This window comes from Chaetura pelagica, unplaced genomic scaffold, assembly GCF_000747805.2.
Source record: "Chaetura pelagica isolate M959 unplaced genomic scaffold, ChaPel_1.0 scaffold846, whole genome shotgun sequence".
NCBI lineage: Eukaryota > Metazoa > Chordata > Aves > Apodiformes > Apodidae > Chaetura > Chaetura pelagica.
In genome coordinates this window covers 143,289-161,014 of record NW_009953518.1, presented here as the reverse complement: position 1 = coordinate 161,014, position 17,726 = coordinate 143,289, and the positions used below count along the sequence as shown (strand labels likewise).

General features: G+C 42.8%; 1 protein-coding gene across 2 annotated transcripts in view; it reads right to left on the bottom strand.

Annotated features, from left to right (window-relative positions):
• The window catches only part of FSTL4 (follistatin-like 4), a 200,954-nt gene that overhangs the window by 171,019 nt on the left and 12,209 nt on the right, over nt 1-17,726 (bottom strand). For both annotated transcript variants that reach the window (XM_009999474.1, XM_009999475.1), the window contains exon 2: nt 16,362-16,395. In XM_009999474.1, the coding sequence (XP_009997776.1) occupies nt 16,362-16,395 (34 nt within the window). The remainder of the gene's footprint in view (nt 1-16,361; nt 16,396-17,726) is intronic.

Sequence of the window (17,726 nt, the reverse complement as noted above, 5' to 3'; positions counted from 1 at the left end):
CCTACACATTGCTCTGAGGAGTGCACCAAAGGATGCCAGGCTTTTTTCTTTTGCAATACTTGGAGTTCCTGAGCAGGAGAATGAGCTGTTCCGAATGTGTCCACAGGAATCAGTGGGAAGCCCCGATCAGCACCAGGAGCTCTCCAGTCACTGCCACAGCAAACCCAGCTCCTGGGCTTCTGGCCTCCTGCTCTGCAGACTAGACCTGGGATTGGTTCTCTTCTGTTCCACTCAATCCTCTCTCTCACCCTTTCTAATAGCCACAGGACAGAAGTTGTATCTCCCTGACCCTCCTGCACTTCCCTCCCCAGCAGCAGGCAGGTTCCTGGCAGCCTTATTCTGCTGCTGCTCCTCTTCCACAAGTGATCCCCTTCAACTTCCCTTTAGCCAATAAATTTCCTTCCAGAGAAGAGCACTTTACAGCTGTGTCTTAAAAGACTTTAAGAATCCCTTTGGCCACCCACACGTGATGCAGTAATGCAGGGCAAACACAGCAGGAACAAGCCTTTTTGAAGGGTCAGGCTCTGCAGAAGAGGAAGTGCAGCTGAGAGCAGCCCCACAGTGGAGACCTGCTCCAGCCTGGATCAGACCCAACCTCCTCCCCAGCCACTGCCAGCCCCAACCCCATCCAGCATCACTGATGGGTACAACACAAGGCCAGAAGCCAACTGCCTGTTTTTTTTTTTCATTTTAATTCAGTTCCCGAAGACCTAATGTCTCCACATAAATTTACATTTTATATCTGAGAGCATCAGGCACATTTCAATCTATAAATGGAGGAGCTATGCCAGGCACAGGAACAGAAGGACCAGGGAGCACAGCAATTTACTGTCCTTACTTGTCCCCTGAAGTCCAGAGCTTCCCATGGCACAGGGAACCTCTCCAGACAAGCCCTTCTGCTGCCACAGCATTTCCTTCTGCACTTCCATCACTTGGGGCAACAGCCTTAGGGAGAGCCTGCCCAGCCCCTCCTGCCCCAGGGAGTTAAATAAGAGAGACACATCCTGCAACTATTGCAAGGGATGCTGCTGAGGAACATCCAAACCCCACTCATCAAATTCAGGCAGGTTCTGACCCAACCATCAGGGTGGTCCCCAACCCATCTAATAATTTTAGCAACTTTCTGTAGCTGCCTTGATCTGTCACTGACCCACTCAGTGTCACCTGAGCAGAAAGCTGCTGCTGCCAAAGCCAAGTGTGTCATGGGCACACACACACACAGAGTTTCTTTTACAGCTTAATTTTAAAGAAGCCAAAATAATTTCAACGACCCCACACAATGTTTCTAAGTTTGCTTAGTCTTATCTCCATTTCACCATGAAAAAAGGAAAGGTTACTTGCTGTGATTCAGATAATTCAGTGGCTTTTAGGTCAAAACCCCAAGTCAATAAAGTTCACTGTATAATGCTGAAACACATCCAAGAACATATACACAGTCAACATAAAGATACAAGAAATTTCTGATAACTCCTGTTCTTTCCAAAATTGTGTGAACAGGAGTTAAATTCTTTCTGAATCCAAGACACTCAGCTACAGGCACTGGGCTCATAATAATCAAGATACATTTTAGGGCCAACAAACCCATTAGACCAAATGTTAGGGTTTCCTTACTGGTTACAGCCCCACTGCCAAAGCAAAGCAGCTTATCAGTGAAATAACTAACACCAATCCAATAAATCCATATGTTCAGCATAAATAGTGCTGGTACAGGACAAAGTTTTGGAGCACCAGCACCATGGAAGAGCCAGCATCTCCCTGCTGCAGTTTCCAAAGCACTACCTGTTTCCACTCCCCACACAACAACGTGTAATAGGTCAATTGACATGACTTTCCTTTTAAACTTGCCTCACTGAAATCATGACAAAGGCACAAAACAGCAACTGAATCAGGTTTGCACACAGAAGGTAAAGTGTACCAAATCACTCAGACTGATACAGCTCCAGGAATCAATAGGAGTATTTTTAACCACTTCCATCAATTTCTTCTTTGCTTCTGCTACTGGAAGTACAAGAAAAGATGGAGCCTCCCAGGCAGCAACAGAGTCTAATTCATGGCACTTTGGTTTGCTTCTGCAAAAGCCAGAGAAAAGCACAGTGGGACAGGGTCACAGCTCACAGCCTTCAACACATCAGCCACTTTGCTGTGCTCCTCCTCTTACGAACCCAACACTAACAGCAACAAGAAATGGCAGCAAAAGTTCCTTTATGTGCATTTTCCTCCTCCAGGAGATACACCAAAAACATGCTAGAGATTAATCCCACCTAGGGAGAGGAGCTTTCTTCACATCACGTAAAAAACCCTTCCTTTTCAGACAAATAATGACACAATTACACAAATGACTGGGGCACTGCTCTGGCTGACACCACCAGCCTCCCTCAGAGCCTCACATCTGTCTTGCCAACTAAGCAACCCCAGTTACAGGGAGAAATACTAAAAGGTACACTCCAGCTTTGGACAGTGTTCTGCTACTTAAGTTTCCTGCCCTTTTCCTTAATATGCACACACAATTTTAGTTTATTTGGAGCTCACCAGAGTCAATAGGGTTGGATGAGCAATGATGATGGGACAGCCACTGGCAGACAGTGACAAACTAAACCCTAACCAACACCTCCAGGATTTGCTACCACTCTGTAAGGAAAAAGGCATGTCATGACTCTCAAATTACAGGACACTGACTTCTGTGCTAGTATTATGAAGTTAAATATTAGGATAATTACTTTTAAGTTTATATTATCTCAAAAATCATTCCAGCTTTGGTGGTGTTTGCACTCCAGTGAATCATGTTTTCATGTTTTTTTCCTATCAGAGGTTGCAGAAGGAAGAAATCCTAGTGGAAAAAAAAAGAAAACCCAGGAACATGACTAAAGAAGTGATTATTACTTTTTTAACTTCTTCTACAAGAATTAATTCCTATTGAAATGTGAGGTCTCAGGACAAGAAACAACTGATGAACTTCAACTAAAACATTTACACTTGGTGCCAGCTAACAGCAGGGCACAGCCTGGCTGCAGAGAGGAGCTGGGATCCATCAGTACCCCAGACAAACCTATTCTGGCTTGACAATCTGCTCTGTGAATTTTCATTTCTAACAGCTCAGCTCTCAGGTAAGATTTAACTCTGGGAAAAATAATACCCCAGACAGCTAATGCAGGGCCTGTGGTAGGTGCTGGCAGCTCAGCAGCAGCCCCATCCTGGCAGCCACGCAGGGAGCAGTTCTGCTTCAGCCAGAAGTCAGCAGCTCTTACTGCTCAAGACACACATCACCCATGGACAGATACAAACCTTGGCCACACACTTGACAGGATCATGTGAACTTATCACTTGGCCCTGGAAGCCATTAAAACAGGGTGGCCCTGTCCATGTCACCAGCAAAAGGGAAATTCCACCATATCAAGACTAAATTCTGAAGTACAATGTAGAAAGGTGCCAGGCTCAGACTCCATTGGTGTTCCACCATTACAGGTCACCCCAAAGCTTTTGCTGCCAGATCACAGTCTTATCTGAAGTCAATCAGCATCACATTAAACACTCTCTACTTGTTTTTTTCATCCAGAAATGAAAGATTAAAAAAAAAAAAAAAAAAAAGACACAGAGACAAGGGAGATAAGGGTGGGAGACCAGAAAGACATTTTTACCAAAATAACTGGCAAATACACATCATTAGATTTTGATAGCAAGTAAAAAGGCTGTGTTTACATGAACTTTAAAAACAGTAATTTCTGCTCAAGAATGAAAGGAGGGAATCCAGTATCTGACAATTGCCACTAACATTCCAGACCTGACCAACAGCTCCTGTGCTCAACAGCTTCCTTGGTTCCACTCTGTCTCAGTTGGTCCAATAAAATATATCACTTCTCCCTAACAAACCTTGTCTTTCACATTCCAGCACTGATAAATAACCAGCACAAACCCCACCATTTTTTATCTGAATTAAAAAAAGTAATTTTGTATGTTCTCTCCACGAACTAACTGAATCTTGTTTAAATGAAACCCAACCTTTTGGCTTTAGAGAATTTCCCAATAGCTCATGGGTATATTCCTGGAACCTTTAGATCATCTTTTTGACACAGCATTTCTGAAGGGAAACTGTGGTAGCACCAGCAATTTTTCCAGTAATTAAAAAGAAATACTAGCTTAGGTGGTATTTGTGGAAAACAAGACATTTATTTTTACAGCAACACGTTCAGCATCAAACGATGAGGAATTTGTTTCATTATGGATCTAGGAAATGTTCAGCTCCATCACTTCACTTCATCTGTTTATGAAGAAGCAAGATCTGAACTCATCCCTTCTCACTAGAAATTAAATACAGCAGAGTTGTTCTTTTAAGTCAGCAGAAGACCCACTTTTAGCAGCTATTAGCTCTATTGGTTCATTTTATTCTTGCTTATATGGGCTTTAGCTAGAAGTAAAGCTCCAGGGTGCCTCTTTGCACACTGCAGCTGGGATTCTGCAGGGATGAGCTGAAAATGTCTGGTTTGGGGGGCTGGTTTCTTCCTTGTTTGTTTGGTTTTTTTCAATTGCAAACTGAACAGAGGAGTTCTGAACAGCTGCTCAGTGGCCTAAAGCCCTTGGAGCCACCAAGGAGACACAGTCCCCTCCCCTGGCCCCAGCAGTGACCAGCCAGCGTGGGTCAGCAGGGCTTCAGGAGACCCCTCAGGGACCCACCACCTCCTCCTCACAGGGCTTCCCAAAAGAGCAGATTTGCAATCAAAAAACTCTGTCCCCAAAGTGGCAGAGGACAATTTGAAGCCAGCAAATCAGTGTTTGTATTAAGAAAAAGATTGAATGTCTACATGAAATAAACACTCCTCTCCCACCGTCAGAGGGGCTGGATATTAATGGCTCTCCCACTGGAGCTGCTGCTGTTCACAGAGCTTCCAGAAAGGAATTCTCTTGAGGTTTTGACAGAAATCCTGTTATCCCATGGGAGCACAATGAAAAAATAAATCTCACTTTTGGTTTAAGGAAGATCTGAAAATTATTGCTACTAAACCACAGAAGTAAAATGCAAACTCCACCGTTAGAGACTGAGTCAATATTGGTTTCTCCATGTGAAGAAAAACAAGTTGGATGTTTGTAATGATTTTCATCATGTTCTTGTTGTTAAATGAATACAATAAAATGTATTTCGATTATGTTACCCCCACTATTAATTGCTGTGATATCTGGAACTGAAAACAATGCTTCAGGTTCCCCAAAGGAAGACAAACCACAGCAAAGTCCATGTTTGTGCAGAGACATTCAGCCAGGCCAGGCTCTCACCCTCCAGTCAACAAACATCATCCTGGGAAATAATCACATTAGAGCTCTGCCTGGTGGAGAGGCAGAGGGGTGAAAGGAAAGACAGAGGGCAGTAATTATTATTTCTGTTTTAAAATACTAGAGGGTGCTCAGTTAAAGATGCCTGAAAGATGATGGGGTCACATCTAATCAGGGCAAATACAGCTCAGCTATAATAAACAAGCCCTCATGAACACCTTTCCTTTGAAGGCAGAATTGCAATGTCTGACACCCAGATCAGCAAGGATTAGTTCTGGTGATGTTATTTATATTGGGTGAACATGAAAAGGTGGTAAAGAGTCATTCTCAGCATTGTCTCACATTCAAACAGAAATCTTTTTGAAATTCACTCAAAGCCTGGTTACTTCAGCAGCATCTCCACACTTCCAGGAAATGTGTTAGGATGTTCCAGTGAAAACTACAAACTCCATGACTTACCAAAAACACTCACTTAGAGATGCCTGAAATCCAGACGACTTGTTTTGAAAACATTGAGAGGACCAAATGTGAACCTCCAAAAGTGGAAGGCATGTATTTTATTTCCAAAAGAAAAAGAGAAGGCTTTCTGCTGTCTCTGCTCTTTTTCTGCTACACCCATGTGAGACTTCCCTCTAATTAACATGCTTTGTAGTGTTGAGGAGCAGTCAGGGCTTCCAGGATAATTTAATGTACTTGTAAGGGCTTTGACTTATTTCCCATGCTGTGTCTTACAGAAAGGAGCTGCTCCTTACTGGTTCTGAGGCCAACAGACCACTGTAAGCTGTGGCAATCCCATATCCAGCATGTTTTGCAGCCCAGCATGGACAGCTCATCCTGTCACGATGGCAGAAACAACCTTGTTTTTCCAACAGCCTTCTCTCCAGCTTCTCTGTGATCCTGGCTGCTGTGCCTCACTCCAACCCCCACCACCAGAAGCCCAGCATGGGTTCCAGCCCCCTGAGGAGACTGTAGCAGAGCAGGGGCTGTGATCTCACCCATCAGACAGACCCATGCACAGGCTCAGCCATCAATTTAGCTCAGGTATTGGCTGCTGCAGAGATTCACTGTATAAAGCAATAATATATAGAACTATAATATATATAGAATATATATAGAACTATAGAATATAGTTCTTCCTTTTTAGGGTTTCCTATGGGTCATACAGTTATTTCACTGCTGAACAGTGTCAGAATACAGGCTGAAATCCTGACCCCACGCACCAGACAAGCTCCCCCAGCACCTCAGGGTGCAGAGCTGGTCACCTCTCCTGCTCAGCAGCTCATCTGCTCTAATTGCAACAACCTTCTGTTTTCACAAACTGTTGTTTTTCCATACAAATGTCTCTGGCAATGGATCATCCCTCATTGACAAGGATGCCAACAGAGTTGGACGTGTTGATAACAGCTGAGGAGCTGCATAGGGCTGCTTCCAATTTCTGGCTTCACTGCCTCACTTCCCAGGGAATAAGGTTTGCCACAATTTTTGATTCTGCTAAAAGCTGCTGGTGAACTTCTGCATTTAATGGGCAAGAAGAGTTATAACCTAAATATGACAACTAATACTTCTGGAAAAATATATGTTGGTAAAGAAGAAACAACACTATGGAAAACAAAACAGGAAACTTAGGAAGGATATAAAATCTAACTTAAGTAACTGAGAGGAAAGTTATTCTTTAAAACACTCAAATATGAAAAACAAAGAGAAAAATCATAGGGTATTCACATCATAGAATTTCAATGGGAGAGGCAAAACAAATAGAAGGGGCACTATGTGCCATTGTCACCTGTTTTGCTGTTGCAATGAGAAGCTAAGTTGAAATCTTGTAAGAAGTGACATTTTGAAAAATTTCCAATTCTGCTGATGGAAAACACAGCACTTCTTATTGTAGTTTCCAAGGAAAAGCATAACTTTATGCTATTATCTGCTGGCTGCACAAGGTGGATTTCAGCTGTGGCCTTTCCACCAAGTCCTGCACACAACAAACCACAGAAACAGACACTTATTGATAACTCCAGCAGAGCTGGACCAATGTGCTGTACAAGTTTAAATGCCAAAATACAAGTTATCCTGTTGGAAGGAGCAGGCTTTGAAGTCCATGGGTCCAGAACCACTTTTCACATATACTAATTTCATTCTGGTAAGACATGTTACTAGATGAACTTCACAATATGTGTCCAATAGTTTTATACTCAATTAGAAAAAGCATTTGGGCAGAGATTCAGTACTGCTGAATGTCTTTTTAGACAGAATTCAGAAGGTTAGCAGAAAAAAAGCATGTTTTAACCTCACCAAAACTAAAAGAGCAAAAAGAATTACAAGAACACATACCACCTGCTCGGGAGAGGCAAGGATGGAAAGGAGGAGGAAAAGGGGACAAGATACGAGAATCACACTCGTGCTACTTCATAACCACACGTCGTGCCCGTCCTGCTCTAAGAATCACACTCGTGCTACTTCATAACCACATGTCATGCCCGTCCTTCTGCTCTATGCAAAACAACAAACCTCTAGCACTCTTCAAGAGATCTCCTCAAACAGCATAAACAAGCAGCATGGTGTGCATAAATACATATTGCCTAGTGACAAACAAGGAAATATTTATGGAAAACTATTAAACTTGGATTACTTATTTCAGACACTGGAGCAGTTGCAGAGTCGCCAATCAGCTCTGCTGACTAAATACACATTTATAAACACTTCAGCTGGTTTATTTACCCAGTGGACCAAAATGGCTTATTCATTCTGTTCTGGTTTTATTTGGGTCTATCAAGTACAGTAAATGTGCAGTTAGGTGCATAATAAAAAAACTCTTTTAGAAAAGTAATTACATTACCTTACACACAGTAGATTTTTCTTTCCCAAACAACAAGAACAACTGGACCATTTCACAAGTTCATCAGTTCTTATTAAAAATATACTGACACACACTAATTACTGATCTGAAATCTTGCTTGGAAATGTAAAGTCCAAAGGAAACATTTACAAACAAAGCAGAGCACCCTGAAAAATCACTATTTTAAGCAGAGTATTTGTTACGGCACCAGCCAGAGGTGTGGCTTATGGCACCAACCACTTGAACAATACATTCTCCACATCCTGTGGGATCTGGTGAGAACTGGATGTGGTGGAAGGAGATAAAGGTCCCACAGGTAAGTGCTGCAAAGTCCACTGATGCTTCCCTCAGCCACTGCCCTGGCAAAGTGAAGCACCTCTGGGAGAAGACACCAGGACAGCCCTGGAGCCTTCCCTACCATAAAGCCCAGTCCTCCAGCTGGGCTAACCCAGGCTGGCAGCTCAGCACCCTCAGCTGCCACAGCTACCTGGTTCTAGGTGCCTCAACTAAGACAGCATAAAGAGGGTAATCTCTGTCTTATTTTATCTCATACTTGGGCAGTGAGTTGAAGCTCAGGAAATATTAACCTAAGTGCTCTGCCTTGTGGTTTAAGCTCAGTTCAGGAAGAAATGGCACCTAATAAGTCTGTAATTGAAAATATACCAGGCTCTTACATACTAAATAGAATAGCAGCACATTCAAAAATTGTGACTCAAAGACTTGATTGAGCCCATGAATGATCCCAAACTTCAAGTTTTTTGGCTCAAACTCTGAGTTACTTATTTGACTAATTTCTGAGATTTGCTGGATAAACTGACTTGCTGAAGAGGATTTGCAGATTACATTATGCTGCCAGTACCCAAAACATCTGATGCCAGTTTTTTTTTTTTATTCAACCTTGAAAGAAGTTTATTTTGCAGCTGGACTGAAAACTCTGGGTTTTCTGATCCATTTGCACCTTTCAGCATTACGTGCAAGCAGCACATGTCCTCCCCACATGAGAGCCTTTCATGTCATGCCTTGCTCTGCCTGACAACAGTACTTGCTGTGTTTCATACAAATAGCAGTGCAGCACCTGGAACAATGGCCAACACGACTTCAAATCTCACTTTGAATTTCAACCTTGCTGCTGCTAAGGATGTTTAAGTCAACATAAGACCATTTTTCTGCAAAACTCTCCTTCTCTTAATGACATGTCTTAAAAGACCAGTGCAAACCAGTCCCACTGTACAGTTCCAGGTCAGCTGGAGAGAAGTACTGTGGGGAAGTGAGGATGCAGACCAGGCAAGGTTTGCAGGACAAGGTGGCATCTTCCAAAAGACTGCCTGGTTTAGCTAGAAGAAGTAGAGAAGTCTGTGGAGTCAAGGGATTCTAGGGAAGGGAAAAATGTTAAAGTGGTTCTCTCCTGGGGAAAGACAGGTCATTTACAGGCTGTGTAACAGAGACATTAGAGGGAGAAGTGAAAAAGAGAGGGAGAGACCACCCTGGGGAATAAAACAAATCTCTCTATTAAGTCTTCATAAAAAATTGGCATTCAAGCTAGCAAGGAGGTCATTCATCTCAGGCAGGAGCTGGCAGCAGGCAGCACCATCAGCACAGCACCATGACCTGTTGGGACTGATCTTCTCCTGGAAGCATGGAGGGTGCCCTTGACACACCACGCTGGGGGACATGGGCAGACACTGCTGGGAGTGCCCTCAAAGGCACAGCACTTGGTGGGTATCAAGACAAACCCCTTCTCCTTTTAACTCCAAAGCTCATCTATCTTCCAAAGTTTCCAAATTCCATGAACTGATGAGGAGGACCTTCTAGGTTGGACACTACCTGCTTTCTGCTGCCTCCCTCAACATGGCTTTACATTTTTTTTGCCTGCTTCTGACTGAGAGGTGGGACATGGCCAAGGACAGCCGTGGAGGGCAGCACGGTGTGGCAGCCACCCCCAGCAACACAGGAGCCAGCAGCACAAGGGGCTTATTCTGCTGCCAGATCAGCACAGTTCATTCTGCTTTCAGATGGAAAAAGAGAGATGCCTTTGGGCACATCCAGCCTCAGCACCTGCACTGGGGATTCCTGTTTATGAATCATGGCAGTAGGGAATATACATAGTATTTTGCATCTCCCTGTAAATCCTCATCTAGTCTTGTGGTTTTCTGGTTTATATCCATCTTCTCCCTCTCCCACCCAGGGAACTGAAGTCTGGCCACTTCCTAACCTTGCCTACAAGCTCCTTTCCCCTACTTGCTGCTGGCAACAGCAGCAAGCAGGTTTCCTGCTGCTCAAGAAGTTTTCACTTCATCTCCTTTGGGTTCATCAATCTGCTGCTCTCACAGAGCCACATACTATTCTATTTACTACTTACTTACTAAACATCCATGGCCATTCTGCCACGCACAGAATTCATTCCTCCTCCTGCCCCACAGTACTTAACTACAGAAACTGAAGTATCAATTTCCAAGAACCTTAGGTCTGCAGAACCTTTCTGCTTCCAGCAGTGAGCGAGCTGGCCATCTGTCTGCTGGCAGAGCTGGGCTAACACCATAGCTGTATCCACATTCTCAGAACTAATCCATCTGTATGAACAGTCATTTGGAAGTCAAACAGGACCAGTAGGGCCAGCATTGTTTGGTTTAGGAAACAGTTCAGATCCTCCCTGGCTGAGCTGCAATTCCCTGCTCAGTGTTTGCAGCCACTCGTCCTTGCCCACACACGTGTGCAGCACAACAGCTATAGCAAGACTCTCTGGGAGTATCTGCATTACTGTTTAATTTACTACTGTGCTTAACACCAGCTAACGAGTTGACCGGTTGAGGTTCTACCCCCTCCACATGGTTTTACTCCCTCTGTTAACTCTTGTCACTTAAAACTATAAAATATTCCAAGTTTTAATTGCTGACATATACTTGGGAGCAAAAAATTTTGCCCCTTGCCCCCTCCTAAATTTGGGTTCACCTGGCTCTAAAAATAAAATCCAAGTTTAAAAATGTTTTAGGCTTTTATCCTCATTATTTCTACCTAATTTCTTGCCAACATTGCAAAATCAGGCATCCCCACTGCATCATGTCTTTTCAGGAGAACATTCAAGTTGGATGAGGTATAAAAAAATGCCAGCTCTCAAGCTTAGAAAAACAGGAGCTGAACAGCAGATTGATATTGTGACCCATTCAAATATCCTTCCACAGAAAAGAGATTACCATTCACTGGTAACACATGCCCAGAAAAGGCAGAGATAATAAAAAATTCTATGAAATATAGCAGTTGAGATGAAAAGAGACACAAACCTTTGTTAAAATCAGGCTCAATATTCCTACTTGTGATCCTTCAAAACAGGCATTTCTAATGTAAAAACTGTCCTCTGAATTTCCAGGCCATGTCCTGAAGACACAGTCAGTGTGTTTCTGAAAATCCAACTCTATCCATACCTAGCACATCCATATAGATATGTATATTTATTGTATCATACCATCTAGATGCCTCTGGGACAGCCAAACAACCAAGATCTGGGGGGTTCAGCTGCTTCTCAAGAGCAACACAGACACAGCTACTGATTTTTGGTGTGTTTTGACCACACCTTGGTCACAAGGAACAAAACCAGATTTCTTGGATTCCAGAACAGGAAAAGCACAACAGGATAGGAAATTACTAGGTGATTCACTACAAAATTACAGCTGATCACTTCATTGTGCTCATGAAGGGTTTGGGGGAAGAAATTTGCCATTCCTGCCAAGGTTTGAGAGCCTCTCATCTTCCACAGATAGGTGGAAATTTGAAATGTGAAAGAAGAAAGGATGAAGTGAATAGAATTTCTAAAGGGCATTACTGTTTTATAACCATGAGTCAGTTTTTCAGCTAGGACAGAAGAATTGATGCCAAGCGGCAAGTCATGAAATATTTCTTAAGCTGTTGGCTGGATTCTCCACCACTGCTGAATGATGCAGCTCCAGAGATTTTCAATAAAACCACAGCAAAGTGGGAAAGCTCAAGGTGTGCTCTGTCCTTTTGCTCCTCACTAACAATGAGGATTGTGTATTCTTAATAAGTTTATATAAAAACAAGCAGGACATCCAGAATACAGAGCTTGTGAATACTTTAGAGAGGTTTCAGCCTTTCCATTCAGAATAGAGAAAGTTCATATCTTTATGGTGCTGTGATGTCACCTGACTGAATCAATCTGGAGTTGCATCTCATTTAATAAGATTACCAGGACAAACAGAGTGGAAGCAATCTGCTTAAACATTTCTTGCCTGAATGATTTCCAAAGCATCTTTTGACACTAATTTGTTGAATGGATGATTGCAAGCAACATAAAAACAAATTAAAAGTTGTAAGTGCTAGGGCTAGATCCTCAGCTAGTAAAAGAGTAAAGTGTACCCATTAAATTCAGCATGGCTTTGCTCATTTGTGTCTGCTGAGGATCTGACTCTTTATGCTTGATGTGACTATACATATGCTTGGGTATAGGGTTATACTCAGCAGACTACTCACTCTAGTCCTGAGCATCCTTTAGCCCCACACTAAGAGGAGCAGGAGCATTTGTCAGATCCAGAGTTTGCAGAATTGGTTCCTGTGTAGCTGGGAAAGCCACTGGGGGCCCCGTTCTGCTGGACAGGGGGGTTTGATGGACACGAATGAATATGGCTTTGACATACACAAATTGTGTGGTTTCATTTACAGCAACAGAGAAGTGTCACACATTCATCTACACCCATTACACAGTGAAAACTCACCAGTCTTTAAAATTAAGCCTTGCCTCTGTGAAGCCAAATGTTTCCAGGTGTTCCCCTCAGAGCTCAGTTCAGTGCTTCTTCCAATTTACCATAAATCCTTTAGCCTCCCAATTTTCCACTGCATGCTGTTCTCCATCCTTTGTGTCCACCTGATCTGCACAAACTGCTGCTTTTCCTGGCTCCCTGCTCCTATTTTGCTCTTCCCCATCTGCTCTCTGTTTCACTGTCCTGAGCAGCTGATGTGAATGTGCAGGTTATTAACACTTTTGTTCAGTTCCCTGTGCACTAAGTAGCACATAGGCACAAGCAGCAATATTAACACCTGAAATCATATGTAAACCTATGAAGTAAATAGTGGAAAAGTATAGATAGAAACAGGAAAAGAGAAGATAACAGAAAAAAAGTTCTGCCTGCTCTAACTTGCTCCCAGATTTTAGTTTATAGAGCAATGTGAAGAGATTGGACTGAAATATTGTGCTTGTTTACCACATTCTGGGGTTTCTTGAGCTTGTTTTGGCTTTTTTTTTGTTGTGTTGTGTTCTTTTTTTTTAAAGCTGACAAATCAAGTTCTGGCTCCTCACACCATATTCTTTTCCACTACCTGAGCACATGGAAACTGCAGTTTGCATGATCCACTGAGAACAAATTTTCAATTTAGGAAAATATCTTTGCAGCTTCTAACAAACTACCATATCATTATTTGATTGGTTTGGGGGTTAAAAGGTGATTTATACTCAAAAAGGGTAATATCTGAACACCAATTAGGAATCCCAGGAACCAGAGGGATCTGCAGCCATTTCTGTTTAAATTCAGAAGGAAATCAGTCTTCATCCCTCAGGGTGGAAGATGCCTGGCAGCTGCACTCAGGGAAGCTGCTCCCCTCCCTACCACAGCAATTAAAAGATCATGTTATTCTAGCTGATCTGGCACCCACAGAAGTCAAAGGTAAACCATTCATCCACTGAAATGGGCTTTGGAGCAGCTTCAACATTTCTCCAACATATGTAGCCCTGACACTTTGGAAACCAAAGGCCTTCCAGTTTAACCACACTCATGGCAGCTAAAAAAAAGAAGTGTTTTCACATCTTGCTTTTGTCTAGTATAAACACAACCCAGCACAACTGACCATCATCTGTCTAGTAAAGGGATGGTTTGTTGGAGGAAATAAGTATTGCCAGTTAGTATTTACCTGTGGACCCACTGATGACAATCAAGGCTGTGTTTGCTTTCAAAGAAAAGTGTCTCCTTTCAGTCTAAAGGATTCAAAGCTTCTGTCCAAAGAAAAAGAACAATTCTGACAAGTGGAAACCAGGATTCCCCCCCTTTTCACCAAAAGCTCTTTAATTATCCTGGTTCATCCATGAGGACAGGATGATAAAAGCAGGCACAGAGCAAGTTTGTTCCACCACCTTTGTTGTGGTTTCTATTGGATATTTTTAAGTTCCAAATTTTTACATCTTTCCAACAGAAAGCCAGATCTCCCTCCAGAGAAAGGCCACAAGCAGAACCCTCTACCCTTAAACACTTTCCAGTTATCTCATTTCTTCAGGTAAAACCCATTATTGACAAAAAAATATCATTTTAGGGGAAAAAAAAGACCTGAATCTTAGATCACACCAAGTGACAGAACTTCGAAATCCTCTAATGTCCATAACAAACATTTCAACCCTCCTGTTGTTTTTTGTTGTTGCACTGGGTGGTATCTGCTCTGCACACATTTCAATATTGAATGGGTTTCTGAAGAGGCTTTTGTTGAATTATTTCACAGGCACTATTGAGGACTAACTCTAGAGAGGAAGATACTTAATGGTTGCTGAAAATCCCCAGGCAGCTCCTCAAATCCACAGGCCTTTGTGACCAAGATGTATTTACTGTGTTTGTTGGCATTTTCTTCCTGACTTCCCAGGAGTTTGCAGTTCTTCAGACATACTTGATTAGTCACAGATTGTGTTGCTTGGCTTAAATCCAATTTACCTCTAGACATTAACTCCTAAACTACTATCCCCTTCTCTCCACGGCACCCGTGGACCTACAAAGCCTTCTGATGGAGAAGTTCATTGTATTCCATTAATTTCTGGAAAGAAAAATATGATTTCACCCCTCCAAATGCAACTCAAGTCTTACCCATCTTGCAAAAGCACTAAGAAATCAACACAACTGAGCCTGGAAATTCAGTGTCTAGAGGCATCAATCCCAAAATCCAGTTGCTGTTCTGAAGTGACACTTTGCAAACACCCACACAATCAATAAACTCAGTCCTGGTTTCCAAAATTACTATATTTAAGGTCTTGTTGGTGTTGGCTACTGTCACTGGGAAGTAAATTTTGGAGACCCACATCATATCTGAAACAGGGCTAGGGGTAATTCCACCAAATTTCATTAATGAAGTCCATTTTCACAGTCACTGGATTCAGTCTCCACACCTATGATGATCTGCACCAAAACCTCTATACTTGAACATGACTGAAATGTCTCCACATCCAGGATGCCAAGATGTGCTTTTGCATCTCAAGACAACCTTGAACCACCCAAGAGCCCTCCTCAGTCTGAGATCCAAGGAAGTCAAATAAAACTGAATTTCTTCATAAAGAGTGGCAGGAGTTTGACCAAACACACACACACACGCTGGATACCTGAGCTAGAGAGATTTCACCTTTAGCAACAGCAATGTAGTTAACTTATTCAACAGACTCTGGTGCCTCAGCCTCACAGAAAACAAAAATATCAAATGAAAAGCAACCACAAGAGACCCAAAGGGAGATTATTTACCCAAATGAAAAGTTACCCTTGGACCTGACCTTCTCCAGTGATGCAGCATGACAGTAGGAGTTACAACCTCTTCCCAATATACGAGATGCCTTAAGAAATTCAAGAAGCTGCTGGAACAGCCCAGGGAATGCAGGAACCTGCTGAGCAGGACAGTGCCAGCAGGGCCAGCAGGGCCACCCCTCCATGCCCTGCATAGCCAGGCAAGCCAAACAACTGCCAGAGCCAGAAAACTGCTCAACAAAACCCAAATGAACAATAACCAGAATAAACTCTTTGATGGCTGATTCTCACCCACCTGCCAGGAACCATCAAAGAGGCACTCATAGCAGCAGCCAATCAGTTACTGACATGAAATAGTTTCCAGCAGCTGAGCTCAGAGCACCAGCACAACTCGCGCTGAGCCCTGTGCAGGGCTGGCTGGAGCTGCAATGTGCTGCTGCATGGACAGCCTTGCCTGGACCTTTTCTCCCCACAATGCTCCAGGGTCAGAATTCAGATCCTCTGCCAGCACTCAACAAGTTTTCAAATGCATCCCCAACACCATCAGGCAGTTCTGTGCTGGAAGAAAAACCATCCATGGACAAAAACAAACAACCCCATCTACAGATTGTAACACTAAGAACTCAAGTGAGCATGAGAAGATCAGTAGCCTCCTTGAAGCCCCACAGCAACATGTCTCTTCAGATGTGTAAACTCCTATTTGTTTTTACAAGTTACTGCAACAACAGTCAACAGCAACACACACATTGAAAGAAAACTATATTTTTTCCTACCTTTTCTTCGTGTAACTTCAAACCTTCTGGAGTCCTATAAGGAAAAAGATAATTTTGTGTTGGTTTTGTTTGTGGTTTGTTGGGGTTTTTTTTAAAATACAAGAACTGTTCAAAGGCAGCACAAACAGAAATACCCTAAAAAAACATTAGTCATTGTCCCAGAGAAGCATCTTTGAAGCTGTGCACAATAACTGAGGAGGAATTACAACCATACGTTTCAGTTTGTCCACAGATATTTAGTGGATCAATCTGATTCACCCTCCTGTGATAAGTTACTTGGTAGAGCACAATATCTTTCTTTAAAATGGATTTCCCCCCCTCTATTGATGTTAAAAGGGAGCAGCTACAAGGGTTATTATCACTACACCAAAGATTTAGGTTTGAGGAGGGAGGAGTCTGATATTTTTGGCAGTGGCTTGTTCAAGTAACTGAATAATTTCAAAACAACCAGAGTATTCATGCTCAGAGCTGAGGGCTCACATCAGCCTTGGCTCACCTACAGCATTTGCCCTATTGCTTCTTGCCAAGCATCACTACCATCTTTAATAAAGAAACTTCTTAAAAGACATTGCATAGTCTCAAAGGGTATTGCATTCCCAGACAACACTATCTCCTTATACTAATGATGAGACTCCAGAGGAATAAATATTTAATTCCAAGTACAAACATTATTTACGAGTTAATTACAAATACTTATAATTTCCATCAGTTGAGCTACCTCTTGCAACCAGTATTAAAAACAATGGAATCACAGAGAATTCTAAAAGACCACCTTGCCTGGAGTCACACTGACCTGGACAGTGCCCATGGATGGATAATCCAGGATCAACCCCCCGAGTGAAAACTTCAAACTGGAAGACCCTGAAGTGCCCCCAGACTCAGCACTATCTGCACCATGATAACCCCCCCAGCACAGACACAGGGAAGAGCAGCAAGCTCCCCTGCCAAAAGCTCACGAGGCAGGTTTTTCCTCTTGTGGATGTGCCCTGTTTAACCTCATTTCATTCCTTTAACTCATTTCATTCCCTCAGTGTTCTCAGATGTTTGTTTCTCTGAGAGTGAAAGAGCAAAAAGGTTTGTTTCTCTCCTGCTTTTGATAGAAAAATAACAGAACTCCCCAGACATGGGAGCTCTCTGGTCCTTTTGATTCTTATTGTAGTTTTATTTGTACTTTTTTGTTTTTGAAAAAGAAATAAAGTAGCTCTCTGCAGACCACGTTTAGACAAAGGGAAGCCAAGTCTCATGCTGCCCATGTCATGCAACATGTCCACAGTCCCCATGGCAGGGCCAAGTGCCCTGCCACAGGGGCACTGGGGTACAGAAAGCTGCCACTGGGGCACACGATCAAAAATAGAGCTGTTCAGA